Below are 17,375 nucleotides of genomic sequence, written 5' to 3' on the forward strand. Positions count from 1 at the left end.
TTATTTATTTTTTATTTTAACACCATGATTGTTGTTCATTGTACAGGTTTTTCACAAATAAATGATTGAGTTACAACAACCATCACCAGTGCATATTTCCCATCACCAATGTCAAGTTTCCCTCTCACCCTCTCTGATGCCCTCTTCCTTCCCACCACCCATCTCCACCTGCCTCCAGGCATTTTACTTCACTACTCTCTCCTCTCTCTCTCTCTCTCTCTCTCTCTCTCTCTCTCTCTCTCTCTCTCTCTCTCTCTCTCACACACACACACACACACACACACACACACACATACACACACACACACACACACACACACATTCTCTCTTCTTTCCTGATATTGAGGTTTGCACTACTGTAATGAGGGGTGCCATACATGTCCCTTTCAGAGTAGGCCCTTCTATACTCTAACTGTACTCTCCACTCTCTGGCAAGCTTCCTACAAGGGACAGGTCCTCCTAGTCCTCATCTCTACTGTCTCTGGATATCATCCCCATACTGTCTTTTATTTTCCTTATATTCCACAGATGAATGAGATTATTCTGTTTACCCCTCTCTTTCTGACTCATTTTCTGCAGCATAATCTCCATGTCCATCCATGCATAAGCAAATTTCCTTTTTCCTAGTGGCTGCATAGTACTCTATTGTGTAGATGTACTATGGTTTCTTTAGCCCAGTGCTTCTCAAATAACGGGGCCCACCCCCCTGGGGGGCATGAGGCTCCGTAAAGGGCAAACACTGTCATAACAAGCTAAGCCCCGTGTTTATGTCTCTGTATGTCTCTGGAGCTGAGAGTTGCTGTGTCCTGCTTCAAACCCCGCTTCGAAAAGCTATGTATTGCAAAACGTGCTCATTGTAGCTATTAATCCAGACATCACCTCTGATTAAATCAGCTCAAATTATTTTATATATTTTTGTTTAGTAGGTTAAAGTTTTTTTAATAAAGATATTATTTACAGTCATTCAGGGGGTGTGAAAAATGTTTTCTTCTTCGTAGGGGGGCATGACAGAAAATAATTGAGAACTGCGTTAGCCACTCATCTGTTGTTGGACACCTGGGTTGCTTCCAGATTGTAAATTGTATGGTATTGTAAATAGTGCTACGATTAACTTAGGAGTGCAGAGGTCATTTTTGCATTGTGTTTTTGTGTTCATAGGGTATATCCTAGGAGTGGTAATGCTGGATCATAAGGAAGCTCAATTTCAGTTTTTTTGAGGAATATTCATATTGTTTTCAGAAAGGCTGGACTATATATCATTTCTGCTAGCAGGAATCAGTCCCTTTCTCCCCACATTCCTGCCACCACAGATTGTTCTTGTACTTTGTGATGTGTGACATTTTTTGTGGTATGAGATGATACCTCATTGTTTTGATTTACATCTCCCTGATGATTAGTGATGTGGAGCATTTTTTCATGTGCCTTTTGACCATTTGTATTTCTTCTTTGAGGCAATGTTAGTGCATTTCTTCTTCCTATTATTTGATGAGGTTAGATATTTTTCTTGTTCAGTTCTGCCAATAACTTTTATAGCTTAGATATTAACCTCTTATCAGACACATTCCATGTCACATTTCTAGTCATTGGTTCTTTTTTTCAATTTAATGTTTTTTCTCAATTTAATGTAATCCCATCTGCTTCCACTTGTTTGAACAATGGTGTTTCCTTCTTAAAGATGCATTTAGTCTCAGTGCTATGGAGTGTTTTGCCTACATTTTCCTCTAGGTACCTTATGCTTTCAAGTCTGATATTAAAGTCTTTAATCCATTTTGAGTTGACCTTTGTGCAAGGTGTTAAAGGTCAGAGTTCACATTTTTTGCAAATAATTAACTGGGAAGGCCTGGGGCTTGGGCAGCAGGAGAGGTGGTATGTGGAAAGGAGGTGGAGACCACGAGAGGGTGGAAACTCTAGAGCTGGGGTGTAGAGTTTCTCAAGGGCCAAGCTGATTGCAAGGAGTGGAGCTTTCAGACTCCCCACATGTTTCTGGCTTAGGAGCTCCTCCACAAGCCAGCTGCCAGAGCCTCCCACTCCAGCAGCCTGGCCCTTAGTTGGGGAGGGCACAAAGCCCTGCCTGCTCAGGGGAGGAGGAAGATGAGACAGAAGCACCCATTGGACCCATTGGGGCTCTTCCATTCAGGCCGCTGGAATCTCAGGCCCCAGGGCATTGCACAGCTCCCAGCTCCAGCATTGGCAAGGACAGCAAGATCCACAGTGGCACATTCCAAATGCCTCTTGGCTGCCCTCTCCCACCCTAGAGCCAACCAAGGGCTTAAAATTAGCTTTCCTGATAGTCAGATACAGAGCTCCAAAAGAAAAATTTAAGTGTGAATTAGTTAATATGAGAAATTCACCTATTAAAATAAGATGGGGTGAGGCAAAGCTTGCCCATTTATAAATGTAACCCAATGTTTACAAATTGAAGAGAAAATGACTTTAAAAAAATTAAAGTTAACTCTAATATAAAAATTGCCACAAGCATAGCACTGTCTCTCCTAATAACATCAAATAAATTCATTAAACTTCAATAAAATACCACAAAGGTACTTGCTTCAATTTAATCCATTTTCTCATTAAAATTGCTCAAAGTGGCCAGAGAAAAAAAACAGGGGTAGGGTGAATATCTTTGCAAAAATAGTAGTCAGATCCTCAGTACCATATGGTTCCCCAGACATTTCCAAGTGTAGCATTGGAGTCTCTCAGCATTGGAGGTCACTAGCATTGAAGATGGCCAGAATAGTCCTAAACACTCCAGGTTCTAAATTGTACTGCAAGGGCCCTTGTATAACTCCTCTGGCTTGGTTAGCTAAAAATAGTGAGGATCCACCACAGTCTACTCCTGAGCACTGCTTGGGATCCCCCACCCCCAAGGAAAAACAATTTATATATTTTAGGACTAAAAAGAAACATCATAGTAAAAAAAAAGCACTTGGTACTGAGTATGACACTCATGAAGCTTAAGGTTGAATTTCTTAATAAATTAAGAAAAGTTTAAGGAGAAGGAAAAATAGTACAGCAGGTAGCACACTTGCCTTCCACAAGGTCAACCCAGGTTATTCCCAGCATCCCATCTGGTCCCTCGAGCACTGCTAAGAGTAATTCCTGACTGCAGAACCAAAAGTAAGCCCTGAGCTCAGCTGGGTATGGCTCAAAAATCAAAACTAAAGAATGTTTACTTCTAGCTTATTAAGAAATTGTGTACACTTTCAAAAATGAATTAATGTATTGTTTATTTATATTTCGTATTCTATGTTTAATTATACCCATATGTTTTATTACACCTGTAAATTTTGATTGCAAAATTTTATTCATTAATGCAGACACTGAAGCCATACCTTTAATATTTTCTCATATAAAATCAATATTCTTTATCTTAGGATAAAACACCTGTTATAAACCTGTTTAGATTTTCTCTTTTAAATTCTCTTCTCTTACTAAATTTTACATTAGTAGATTTTACCTATTTCATGTAAAACCTAAAATATATTAGCACAGATTTTTTAAATTTAATTCACTTTACTAAAAGAGCATATATAACATAGTTAAAATAGTTAATAAATACATTTTTTTCCAGATAAGTAAGAGCAAATTAAAAAAAAAAAATAGAGGGGCCAGAGAGATAGCACAGCGGCATTTGCCTTGCAAGCAGCTGATCTAGGACCTAAGGTGGTTGGTTCGAATCCAGGCATCCCCTATGGTCCACCGTGCCTTCCAGGAGCTATTTTTTTTTTTGTAGAATTCTTTTTTTATATTAATTTTTATTTTTAATTATGAGAACAAAGATGCAAAGAAAGAGGACAAGGTAAAGTTACAGTGGAAGGACAATCACCCATAACATAATTCTCAGAAGAATTTTCAGAGGAATTCCCCTTGCTGATATCTTAACTTTGAACTTTCAGCAAAGAACATTAAGAAAAATAAAACAGCATGTACAATTACTTTGTCCCTCAAGTCCCCAGATTGTAGTACATAATATTTCTTAGCAGCACAAAAAGCAATCTAAAGACATAAAACTTATGTAACTCCTTAAACATTGAAGGCAAAGCACTTTTTTACATTTCCATGCACATGCATATTAGTTTAAGTTAACCTCAAAAGTTTAAGAGTCAAAGGAGCACAGTAAAAACGGTGTTAGAGTGGCAATTATTGTTTGCATAGGCCCACCAAAATATGAGGGACATGGAAAGGAAAAGCCTTGGCCTAAATACAAGGAGACCCTACCCCTGAAGTTTCCTGACATAAGGCTAACTCTAGGCTCCAGGCAAACTAGTTTGTCCAATCCAGCTACCAGGAGCTATTTTTGAGCAGATAGCCAGGAGTAATCTCTGAGCACTGCTGGTGTGGCCCAAAAACCAAAAACCAAAAAAAAAAAAAAAGAGTAAATAAAAGAAGAAAGAGATGAAGAGGGAAATAAAAGTACAGTGACAAGCAAATTTGTGAAAAGTATTGTATTTCTAATGAGGTCATTCTGTCATTGTCAGAAGGTCTAGTAAGCTCTTGTTGCTAACCTGATCTGTTACTTCATTTGTTTCTAAACATTAAGTGACCTTAGCTATACATTGGCATCTAAACTGTATGTCCCTATGGAGTTGACAATATTAAACAAATGAAGTTGTAGTGCTTCCAGGAATTCAAACAACTATTGCAGATACTATGGCTTTTGTGGGTGCAGTTACAGCTGCCAGGAGCCCCAGAAGTATTAGACAGTGGGGCGGGGGAAGGGTGCCCCCACATATTCCAAAAAGTCCTAGCGATATCAGCCCAAATACTGGTATACCTGAAGTTTGGTTAGATTGGTAACTCAGCAGAGAGTTGTAGAGAGTGGTAAAGCAAGATCATAGGCAGAGCAGTGACAATGGGTGAGAGATACAGCAATCATGGCTTCAGCAGAGAGGGGGGCTTGCCCCACCCTCACCCTCTTTCTCCAGAAAGACCTCATTATTCCCTAGGACAAACACGCCTGCATATCCTCGTTTTCTGTCTTCCATAGCCCTTGCTCAGAGCTTGCTTTTGGTCCCAGTGAGGTGTTGTCTGAGAAATTTCTGTACCTCTGCCCAAGCATGTTCCTGAGCTGCTGCATGAGCCTCAGGCTCCCCTCCCCAGAACAGGGGAAAGGGAAATCCAGGGCTCCAAGAAGCATAACACATGGGCGACCAGGGGGGCTCTATGAGATGGCCAGCCCCAGGGTATGCCAGCATCCTTCCGTTGCTTTTTCCATGAAGCCGCAGCCGGTCCAGGGATTCCTCGGCAAACTTTTTACTATTGACGCATCCATCACTCTCTCCTACAATGAAGAGGAGCTGACCTTGGGCCTTTTCAAGAGGAATAACGCAACTCTGGTTGTGTTCATTCAGGGGGTTCAAAATGACATTGCGGTAGACCATAGCTCCTATTGAATTAAACTCCACACGCTCATAATTTAAATTTGAAGCTGGGACAACCAGTTCCTTGTACCTGTACGGTGATGGTTCAGAGGCAATAGTGGGCCCATTGATGCAGACTGCAGCTTCCACTTGTTTCAGAAAAGAGGCCATGGCTAGGGTAATCTCTGCACCTTTGCTCACGCCTACTACTCCAATGCCAGGTCCTTGAACCTGAATCGCAACATAAAGAGACCCATTAGAGGGGCTAGGGAGATTGTTCAAACGGCTAGTGTACTCCTGAAAAGGAGCTATTCTATAGGCCATAAAGTTGTATGATGGGAGCCAAAGAGAAAATACAATGAAAAGATTACTCTCACCTTGATATGTGGCCACTCAAATCCCTGGCACTACATTGGTCCCCTGAATTATAGCTGGAGTGATTCCTGAACACAGAGACTAGAGTAAACCCTGTGAATTGCCATATATGACCCAAATCTGAAATATAGCATGGCAGATTGAATATATGGTGTTGGCGGGAGGGGGGGGGGAGGGCAAAGAGATAAAACAGTGGGTAGAATGTTTGCCTTCTACACAGATGACCTGGGTTTGATCCCTGGTATCCAATATACATTAAACCAACTGTTGATCCAGAAAACATTGGGAGCATAAAAATGAAAAATTTAGATTATATATATTTATTTATTATTTTTGTTAGTTAGTTTGTTGATGACAACTAAAATCGAAGATATTGATTCTCCAACAGAAAATTTATGTTATCTCTCCTTGAGAGGAGACAAGGAACTACAAAGAGAAAAATGCAACTTAGAGATTCAGAATGATTTAATAGTTTTGAACAAAGATCTTGCCAGAGAAGCTTTATAATTTAAAGGATGTGCATAATATTGGCACACTGCAAACTGAATCACTTTTTCATATAGAAAAATGACTATTACAACATAACACTTGCTCAAAAAGGTTGCTGAGTGCTAAGATCATGCATGTACAATATTTTCACAAAGCCCAAGAAATAGCTATTTAATAACTGATATGATCATCTTACCATGTTGAACTAAATTGTAAGAAAGAGTTGAAGTTTGCACATTTTAACTAAAAAATTAATAATTGTATATAGTTTCATTTAATATATCAACCTTGATACGGAGTTATGTAATATCTGTTCCTACATTTCTCTTTTTAGTCATCAACACAAATATCAAATATTTGGAACCTCTTCAGGGGAACTAAATCATTTAGGTTACAGAGATAGTATAGCAGCTAAATAAAGTATGAGTGTTTCACTCATTGAGCCCAAGTTTGATCTCAGGCACCAATCGTGGTCTATGAGTCTCACAAGAAGAATCCCCTGAGGACAGAGATAGGAGTAATCCCTGAGTGTGGCTGGGTGTGGCCCCAACACAAAACACGCAAACAAAAACAAATCAAAGAACTATGTTATTGTGTTATTGTAAGATGCTATTCAGTCCTCCTCAAACTATAAAGAGCATTAAGAATCACCTGGGGTCTTCTTCGAAAGTAGATCTAGATTCAGGGATGGAACTGGAAAGTTTGCACTAATAAATTCCAGGTAAAATAGAAGCTTCTAGATCATGCTGCAGTAGTGCAACTGTTGGGAACTTGTTCTAAAATGACCTTTACAATTCCAACCTCCTTTTACTGGTAGACTCCTAGTATTGGTTCTGTCCCTAGATAAAAACTAAGAGATGATTATGCTAATTAATTGATTGATTGACTCAGTTAATTAACTGATGCCACTAAATTGATTTTACTGAAAAACCTACACTTTCTCTACATTTCTAAGACCCAATTCTAATACTAAACTTGCTTTGTTTTTAGACCCAAGACTCTAGCATGACTTACTCAAGCACTATTCAATGATCCTTTGGGATTTGAAAATATGTCAAAGCAAAGGCTTCACGAAATAAGATCAATGACTGATAAAACTTTAAAAATCTACTGATGAGTCATCAAAGGATATTTAAATATACAGAGACTTGACTTTACTCCCCTGAAAATAATCAGGAGTCAGAAGGCAGTAAGGTGTTCATTTATCAACCCAATAATCCCACAGGTAAATAAATAGTATCATTCCAGTGTAAAATGTATTTCCATTACCTTAGGATGTGCTAGCAGAAAGTTTGCGGCTTCCTCAAAATATTCCAAGTCTATCTCCAAAAGTTGTGTAGGCAGATCTTCAAAGTTGAAATAGGCTAATGCTAGTACTGCAAAGCCATGGGAGGCCAAAAGACTGGCTCGAAATTCAACCAAACCCCCAATACCTCCAAATAAATCAATGATTCCAGGAAAAGGTCCTTCCCCTGAGAATAAAAAAAAAGGGGGGGGGGAGAAAGAATGGGATTAGAAAGAGGAAAAATGTGGCCAGGTAGACAGTAATAATTAACTTGATAAACAGGATGAATTCCACCTCTCTCTCTCTCTCTCTCTCTCTCTCTCTCTCTCTCTCTCTCTCTCTCTCTCTCTCTCCCTCTCTCTCTCTCGCATATTTGTTTCAAAATATTAGAGGCATGGGAGAGAGAAAGAATATAGAAAGAGAGGAGAGAGAGAGAGAGAGAGAGAGAGAGAGAGAGATGAGGAGAGAGAGAGAGAGAGAGATGGGGAGAGAGAGAGTTTTCAAACCTGGCATCACAGATAGTTCCCAAGAATAATTAGGAGTGATCCCTGAGCACACAGTCATAAGTAATCCCTGAAGACTATTGGCTTTGGTCCAAAATCCAAAATAAATAGCTAAATAAATGCATAAAATGTTGGAGACAGAATACCCCAGGCAAGAATTTTGTGCACAATACCAAGATCATCTCTCCAGTTAAAAAATCCCAAAATATAGATGATAGTGTGGTGGCCACAGATGTAGCTCAGTGGTAAAGCACTTGCCTTGCTTATGTGAAGGCGTGATTCAATTTTCAAGCACCACAAAATAAACAAACAAAAAAGTAGAGGGGATAGAATGCTCATTCTCCAATGAAAGGACACGTTTGCTTCTGACTTTGTTTTTTCCATGGAACAACAATGTTTCCTCTATCAACCAAAGTTCTTCTCACCTGGAGGAAGAAAAAATGCTCCTCGAATTCTTCCCTTTCGAATCTGGGTCCGCTGCACTCCAGGTGCTGAGTACCAACGCTTCACTTTAATGCTGGCCGTGGGCGTCTCTGGTATTTGGGTGAAACCTGACTCATAAAGTTCCAGAGTGATCTCAAAGGGGGTGTTTATCACATCCCTCTTCATCAGCCTCCGGAACATTTTATCAGGCTTCAAAGACCAGAAGAGGCCCATGGGGTGGACTCCCAAATAGTCACCTCCAAGAGCAGGAGCCCGTGTGAGATCCAGCTCACCATTTCCATCTGTCCTAAAGAAGGCTCTGGATTGAAACAGCGACCCCTTCTCATCTTTCAGAGATGCTGTAAGGGTCACCAGTTGTGATGGAGGCAGGCCTGTTGCCCGAATGTGCACAGGCACATCCACCAGGGCGCTTTCTGGGGTAGCTGTCAGCTGGGACATTGGCAAGTGACAAAGGTACCGAGGGGTACTTCCTGCCCTGTGGTGAGAGAGGATACTTTAAATTAGAGTCTTTAAATGGCAAGAGAAAAGTCCAACCAAAGTTTAGCCAAGTTAGGGGCTGGAGTGGAAGTACAACAGGTAAGGCATGTACCTTGCAAGCAATCTGTCTCTTTTGATCCCCAGCACTTCATGTGGTCTCTCAAGCCATGCTAAGAGTCATCCCTGAGTGCAGAGCTCACATTAGGCTCTGAACACCATGAGTGTGACCAAATGAAAAGACCAAACTAAACCAAAAACACCTAGCCAAGTTAGACTACTAAAGATTTCGCACTATCCTTCAAGGAGAGAGAGGTACTATTGTCTTTAACTTGGAAGAAAATAGGAACAATGGCACACTCCACGTCTCATAAATGATTAACAGTGGGATTGAAAAATCATGTTTTTGTCCTGTAAAACATTGCAGTAAACTTTATTTGTGTGATTTGGTATCCAGTGAATTTTAATTCCTCCAGAAAAATAATGCCAGGTGACCTTTACACAAAGTGTTAGAATCCAAGGGAATCATGCATAATAAAAGGATTATTGCAAGAACCCTTTTCAACCTTGGAACAGAATTATACAAACAACAACTGCATTGTAGTGAGTTTTATAACAAGGTGTAGTCCCTAATCCCTTCTTGCCACTGTAAGACTCACCCAACTCAAACAATTTTCAGTTTTCATTATATGTGAATAATATAGCTATTATAAATTATTGTTGAATCATTGTTAAATGATTATAATAATGTTAACTTACATGGATTCAATAAACCAAGTTACTTCACCTTCAACACTACCAAAATGCCCAGTCATTGTCCTTGTGTTTCTCCTAGTTCTGTTGCTACCTTTCTTCTCTCCCTTCTGCTTGAAAATCTCAGTTTTGTAATCAAAGGCTGATTTTGTCTGGAGTAGACATTGTCCACTCCCTTATGTTTTTCTACATATCAGAGGAGTCAGATCATTGAATATTTTATCTGCTCCCCTGACTTAGCTCACTTAATATCATGCTCTCCAGCTTCATATTTGGTTTTTAAGGGAAAACAAAACTTTATTATCTTACTTTCATGTTTAGGCATTTCCAATGGAACAATAAATGTCAAAACATTTATTAATAAATAAGTCAAATATGTAATAAATAAAATCAATTATTAAATTAACATTTAATTTTAAATTAAATATTAAATAATTTATTAAACAAATAAATAAACATTTATTAATAAATTAACAATAAATGTCAAAACCTAAGCCAAAAGGAAATTTTATAATTTATATAATTTTTTTAAATTTATGGGTCACACCCGGAGGCTCACAGAAGTTACTCCTGGCAAGCTCGGGGGACCATATGGGACACCGGGAATCAAACCATAGTCTTCTGTATGCAAGTCAAACGCCCTATCTCCATGTTATCTCTCTGGTCCCAATTTTTATATTTTTTATATAATTTAATATGATTTTTATATTTTTCTCTCCCCCCTCTGATTTTAATATTTTTATGATTTAAATGACCTTAGAAAGTTACCAAATGGTCAAGGAAAAGAAATAATTAGTCATTTCTAAATTTATCTCTAAAATAATTTTCTTATATGATACTCTGGCATAGGTAAGCAATTTTTTCCTAGTAGTCTCCATGCAAAGTTGTAGTATTGAGTGTCCATTCAAAATGTTTCATTCTCTGAATCCATAATTTTACTTTATTGAAAAATAAAATTTTTTAATTTTAGGAATTCAATTTCTGAACATTAAAAGTAATCTTGTTAAAGCAATGCTGGGATAGGCACAGGCCTCTAGAGCCAAAATTCTTCACAGTAAAACAGTGTCATTATAAGTAGGTGATGATGAAAAGGAAAGCCCATTTGGTTCTTCTTTTTAAAAAGAAATTTTCTGCAAGGAACATACTCCTTTCTACTCGATGCTTTATCAACAATCATCTTGAACATCCATTTTACATCAACAAAAACTCATGTTCAACAGAAAAAAAAATGGAATCCAAGGGATTATTTTGAAAACCTTCCTACAACATTGTCTCCCCACGGTGCTCTTAATAGAAGATGATGGCATCAGTTCAAAATTCAAGAGCGGTTTTGTCCCCTTTAGGAAGATGGGCAACACTCCATGATCCACCTCTGTTTTTTGACTTGTTCTTCCTAAGCTTTTGTGGCTGCCATTTCCTTTCTCCTCAAAATGAGATGATTAAGAAATCATCACTGAGGGGGCCAGAAAGATACTAAAGCTAACCTGAGTTCATTTTTTGGCTCTCAATATGGTACTCTGAGTTTTGCCAGGAAGGATTCCTGAGCATAGAGTAAAATTCATGCATCAACAAGTGTGTCAACCCCCAGAAAAAAAAAAAACAACAACAATATAAAGCAAAGAACTGATCACAGAGATAAAGAGATAGTACTGCTATTAGTGCATTTGCATATAATCAATTCAAGTTCCCTGCATCCCATTCAGTTCCCTCAGGTCTCTCAGGAGTGAACCCTGAGTTCAAAATTAGGAGTAAGGAGCCAAAGAGATTGCACTCTGGGTAGGGCATTTGCCTTGCATGCGGTCGATCCAAGTTTGATTCCTGGTATCCCATATGATCTCCTGAGCCCGCAAGGGGTTATTACTGAGCACATAGCTAGGAATAAACCTTGGTAGCTGCCAGCTGTGGCCAAAACAAATCAAAACAAAGCTAAGTATGAAGTACAGGAGCACAAAAACAAGAACATACTAAAAGAAGTGATGATTCCTTCTGTTGACAACTCTTCTTGTTATTATTTCTTTCTTAGAACTTCTGCACAATATACTAATTCAAAGCCAATTTTATTTTCATGTTACGTGAATTTCTGAATCTGTCTTTAATCCTTCTTCCCCAACTTCTCTAATGAACTGAAAATTCCTAAAGGGCAGCAATGATTTTTCTTTCTAAAGAGGATGCTGATACCATACAGTAAATACATATATATGTTTAGGAGTTATGATACATGTATCAGGAGTAGAAAAAATAGCACCAAAATTTAATCACATATTCTTCTTTAAAGTGTTGTTTTTGTTTGTTTGTTTGTTTGTTTTTCAAAGAAAATATTAGGACCACAGCTGATTGCATCAGGGCTAAACTAAATCACATTGTGTTCTAGGTATTCTTTCTATGTTTAAAAGTGGAGCCCAGCCTGAGTCCACAGCTCCCTGAGAAATTGGGTGGCAGGGATAATCTTCTATACCATGCAGAACAAATGTACATTAGGCATATCTTGATGGCTACTTCATAGGTCTAGTGGGACATAAATATGCAGTTCATATAGTGTCACCCTTCCCACCAACTTTCTGTTTATCCCACCTGGGATGGGGCGGGGTATCTTGAAGAGAGGATAATAGAGTTGCCTAGGGGAAGGAGAGAGAAGGAAGAGAGGCAGGAAGTGTGCTTGGAGGGCAGAGGAAAAAGGCTGTTCAACTTAGAAGCTATGTAGAGAAATGCACATGGTGGTTAGAGCCTTAAAATAAATCTGGATATCTCCTGAATCTTCAACTGACTGACTGCGGGTCATTTCTCCACCATTAACCTGAAACTTACAGACCTTTTGGCCAGAGGATCTACAGGCACCAGGCCAAGCCAAGCAAGGCCTCACCCTCCAACACTACTCTGTATTTTATATTTAATCAACAATGTAGGTGCTTCTGGCAGACTTAACCAGTCCTGAGATAAGGTATGCTAGTTTGGGGGAGAAAGTGAAGAGAGAAATGTGAAAGGTAGCTCATATAGAAGGCGAACCTTTTTAAGTATAATGAAAAAGAACTAGAAGGATATGTTTTAGGAGAATTCAGTCCTAGAGATAATCTACAAACTAGAAATTCATCTAGGCATTTCAATACTCAGCTGAGTTGATGTATAGACTTCACATGCTTCTAGTACTCTTATTTAAATGTGCTAGTTGTAGTTTTACTAAAGAGTTATTTATACTCAGCCTATATTTTTGCCATTTTTATCAAGGTACATGCAGGAGATTAGATTATAATAAAACTACACGTGAGGTCTCTCAAAGTAAAGTGAGCCTTACCTAAAACTCCTAAACAAAAGTGTTCTCCTAACTTCCTCTTCCCAGTAAGACTCTTCTTTCGGTATGTAAAAACCTACCCTGGTGGATTTGGTTCTGGATAATAATGAAAGAGAAATTCTGGCTTTTGGCAGATGCAGAGGGAGTACATGGCAGAGAGAACATAAGGCAAAAAACAGACTGACTCCAATGAATCTTTTCTGACTGGTATTATTTCTCTACCGCTACTCTGGTTCTTCAGACCTGCCTGTGTGGGGTTAGGAAGATAGCACGTGGGGCAGTCTTACCACTCATGGATTTTTATTTTACAAAAATTTACAAAAATTTTCATATAAACAAAGGAGAGAAAGGGTGAGAAAGTGTGAAAGAGATCGAAAACCAGCTATACCTACTCAATTGACAATATGTCTTTGTAAATGTTGACTCAGATATCTTGATCAAAGATTTGAAAGAGATCATATGATTAGTAATTCTATAAACAGTGTCTATATAATATGAACTAAATAAAGACATCTTCTTTCACAGTTTTATAAGGTACGATCCCTACTAAACCCTCCTGTAATTTAGTAGAAATCCAAGGCAGTCAAACAAGTTGCCTTTAGTAAACCCAATAAATCAGATTTTTCAGACCATTGGCTTATATATTAAACACAAACATACCTCAAAGAAGATGAAACTAGCCACAGTTCTGAGGAAACATAAGATTCTGAAACGTGACTAGTGTTTCCAGAGTTTTTTTTAGGAGATCTTAATTGGGGGCTAGGGAAGGGGGTAATGCTTTGTAAACCTTGTAAGATGCTAATGTGCTCAATGAAAAGCCATACTGGTTATTTTCTTTACAGGTCATTTTCCCTGTAAGAAAGTACATAAAAGACAGTTTTACACTAGTCCCATTCATTCTGCTCAGGATGCACAATCGGGATTTGAAATGCTGTTAGAGTTTGTGAGCACTAGATCATGTATATAGAAAGGGAGAAGATAAGCTGGTCTTTGTCCTTTCTCAACTTATCACTAAGAATACAACTCTCCTTGTATTGGGGTGTGAGTATAGGAGATAATAAAAATTTTATGTGTAACAAAAAACTAAAAAAAGCATTTATATGGGGCCGGAGTGATAGCATGGATGTAAGGTGTTTGCCTTGCATGCAGAAGGACAGTGGTTCTAATCCTGGCATCCTATATGGTCCTCTGAGCCTGCCAGGAGCGATTTCTGAGGGTAGAGCCAGGAGTAACCCCTGAGCGCTGCTGAGTATGACCCAAAAAGCAAAAAACAAACAGAAAAAACGCATTTATATAATAAATATGAATTTGCCTGACACACCAACTCTGCTGGCTGCACCCAGACCCAATGTTATTATAGCAAAATGCAAATTATAGACAATAATAGATCATTTAATAGAAAATTTCTTCTTTGGGGAATTTTCTAATTCTGTTATTAGTGGTATCCTTATAGTGTATAAACATCATTGTACAAATATACCTGATATTCCAACAAAATAATTTTTGAAAAAAATGTAAAAGTAGATAAGAATTGAGGGTTAAAGACAAATCTCACAAGATAAATCATGAGTTCATATCACTCTTTGCATCATATCATGAAACCACACACACACACACACACACACACACACACACACACACACACATCTGCCTTTAGGGGCTGGAGAGATAGCACAGCATTAAGGTGTTTGCCTTGCACACAGCCGATCCAGGATGGACGGTGGTTCAAATCCCGGCAACCCATATGGTCCCCCAAGCCTGCGATTTCTGAGCACAGAGCCAGGAGTAACTCCTGAGTGCTGCCAGTGTGACCCTCTCCCCCCAAAATCTACCTATATAGTGAAATTGCTTATCAATGAATGGGATCTTGTTTTATCTACCAGTGCAAGCTGTCCACTTATACAGTGCTTAATCTTTAGCAAAATCTTTACCAAACAAAAATCTTTAACCATTGCAAATAATCTTCAGCAATGGCTCCAGGAAAATCTAAAAGACAATTACATACCATAATTACTTGGCCAGTAAAAGAGTAGATTATTTTAAATGACATTGAAATTCTATTCTCCTCTCCATTCTCTCTTTTCTCTAACAGTAGTTAATTATTGAACACTTACTAATAACTAACTAATATGAATTCTCAGAGTAAGGTTTTCAATTTTCAAGTCCCTTTCATAATCAGGATAACAATAGATCCTTGCAACAATCCTTTGAGAAAAAGTAATAATGCCTATCCTGACATTATAAGTAAAGAAATTGATCTAATCAAATTTAATGATTTAGCCAAGTTTGCCTATATTGTTAATGGCAAGGTAAGCATTTTTAATTTGTGCCATCTATTTTTCTTATTGACTCATTAAAGCAATTGTTTTGGTACAATAAATTTTTGCTCAGATTAACAAAATAGGCAAAACAGTTTCTATAAAGGTCAACAAGTTTCCTTCTAAATATGACTTGGTACTTTATTTACAATACATAGTACCTGGAACCAACCCAGTGCCTAATGACAAATGAATGGAGGAAGAAATTGTGATACAACCACTCACACAGTGAAATACAACTCAGCTAAGAGAAAAGATAAAATCATGTTTTGGCTCCAATTTAGTAAAGTAAGATAAAATCATGGTTTTGCTCCAACTTAGTAAGGAACTAAGGGTGTCCTGTTAAATAAATTAAGTCAAGAAAGAGTGACTGATCAAATAGTCTTATGCATATATAGAATATGAAGAAATAAAGCAAATGAGTAGACAATGGCCAATGAACAAAACACAGAGATTGTCAACAGAACTGAATTTACCAAGTTCTGAGAGAGAGAGAAGGGAAAGAAAAGCAAGAAAGACCTAGAGAAGGAGATGGAAGGAATTTGTACTTTGGTAATAAGAGAAATATGTAATTTTGTATGTTAAATGAAAATATTAACTCAATTGTAAATCACATTACCTCAAATTTTACAAGGATAAAAGTAAAGAAAAACAATAAAATTGCTTTGCAGATGTCAAATTTTCACAAAAAAAACAAAATGTCTAAATCTAAAAGGCACTCCTTATTTCACTACAAACTAAATCCCTCTTGGAATTTGATCCATCCCTTGTGTTTAAAAACTTTTATAAAATATGGACCAGAGCAATAGCCTAATGGTAGGGCAATTACCTCACACATAGCCAACCTGGGCTGACCTGGTTCGATTCTTGACATCCCATATGGGCCCCAGAGCCTTCTAGGAGCAATTTCTGAGCACAGAGCTAGAAATAACCCCTGCGCACTGCCAGATGTGCCCCCAAAACAAACAAAAACAAAAAAAATAAAAATTTAAAAAACTTTTATAAATAATTCGATCTAATCAAAACCATTTCATTATATAATTAACTTCTACACATCTATTAATCTAACAGCTATTTTATTACAAAGCTTCTAATATAACATTATAAAAATCTGCTTTTTTTCTATCTCTCTCTTTCCTGTTCTATCTATAAGAGCAACAAGCCATATGTAGATAATTACATTTCAATTTAAGCATAAAATATTTGGTTCCTCAATGACATAAACCACATTTCAATTGTTGAATAGCCACATGTAACTAGAGGTTATCTTATGAAACAATGAAGACATATAATACTTTATTAGCATAGAATATTCTATTCTATATATTATTTTAAAATAGCACTATTCTAGATTGCAAATTGTTCCTCAAGGGTAGATGTAATATCAAGCTAGTCACTCGATTTCTATATTCCTAGAACAATATTTGACACATATTAACTACTCCAGACTGTTTCTACATTTAAACAAATGAATGATAGCAGGGGCGGGAAATATAATACAGCAGATAAGGTGCTTGCCTTGCACATGACCTGCTTGAATTCTACCCCCAGCATCCTATGTGATCTTCTGAGCACCTCCAGGAGTGATTTCCTAGGTATTAAGTCAAGGGAAAGCACTAGGCATCACTGGTGAGACTCAAATATAAAAAGAAAGACAGAATGAAAAGTGACAAATAGAGGCAAAAAATAGAAAAAGAAGAAGGGAGAAAAAAGAGAGTAAAATGATAGGGGGAAAAAGACACAAAGAGTAAAGTTTCTGAGAAAATGTTAAGAATAGAAGCCAAGTGAATTTTTATAATCCACTTCTGGAGATTGGGAAACCCTTTACAATCCAAAGGTGGGGGGGGGGGGAGAAAAGGAAAAAAAAATCCAAAGGAGGAACTAGAGCAATTAATACAGACTTTGGAGCACTTGCCTTGCACTTGGCTGACCAATTCTGAATAAATAATCCCCCAAACCAGTCAGGTATAATCCTTAAATACAGAGCCAGGAGGATACCAGGTGTGACCCAAATACCAAAAATAAAAATAAAGTAAAACAGTAAGGCTAAAGGAACAAGTTTTCCAGCTCTTTCTTCTGTCCTCTCTT

At 37.9% G+C, this 17,375-nt stretch overlaps 1 protein-coding gene across 1 annotated transcript; it reads right to left on the minus strand.

Annotated features, from left to right (window-relative positions):
* Positions 1–4,975: 4,975 nt before the first annotated feature.
* On the minus strand, positions 4,976–8,926 carry BAAT (bile acid-CoA:amino acid N-acyltransferase). Its single transcript, XM_049770200.1, has 3 exons — positions 8,438–8,926; positions 7,494–7,696; positions 4,976–5,591 (listed from the first exon to the last, which is right to left on the minus strand). Exons 1-3 carry the CDS (start codon positions 8,892–8,894, stop codon positions 4,995–4,997), a joined length of 1,257 nt encoding a protein of 418 aa, XP_049626157.1. The 5' UTR covers positions 8,895–8,926; the 3' UTR covers positions 4,976–4,994.
* Positions 8,927–17,375: the final 8,449 nt, after the last annotated feature.

The sequence above is a fragment of the Suncus etruscus genome, chromosome 1 (assembly GCF_024139225.1).
Source record: "Suncus etruscus isolate mSunEtr1 chromosome 1, mSunEtr1.pri.cur, whole genome shotgun sequence".
NCBI lineage: Eukaryota > Metazoa > Chordata > Mammalia > Eulipotyphla > Soricidae > Suncus > Suncus etruscus.

Excerpts from the sequence above, each read along its gene's own strand:
- BAAT (XM_049770200.1), bottom strand. The coding sequence starts at position 8,894 with ATGTCCCAGCTGACAGCTACCCCAGAAAGCGCCCTGGTGGATGTGCCT. Across the intron at positions 7,697-8,437 it reads AGCATTTTTTCTTCCTCCAG|GGGAAGGACCTTTTCCTGGA; the intron begins GTGAGAAGAACT and ends TTTTATTCTCAG. Across the intron at positions 5,592-7,493 it reads TTCTGCTAGCACATCCTAAG|GTTCAAGGACCTGGCATTGG; the intron begins GTAATGGAAATA and ends GTTGCGATTCAG.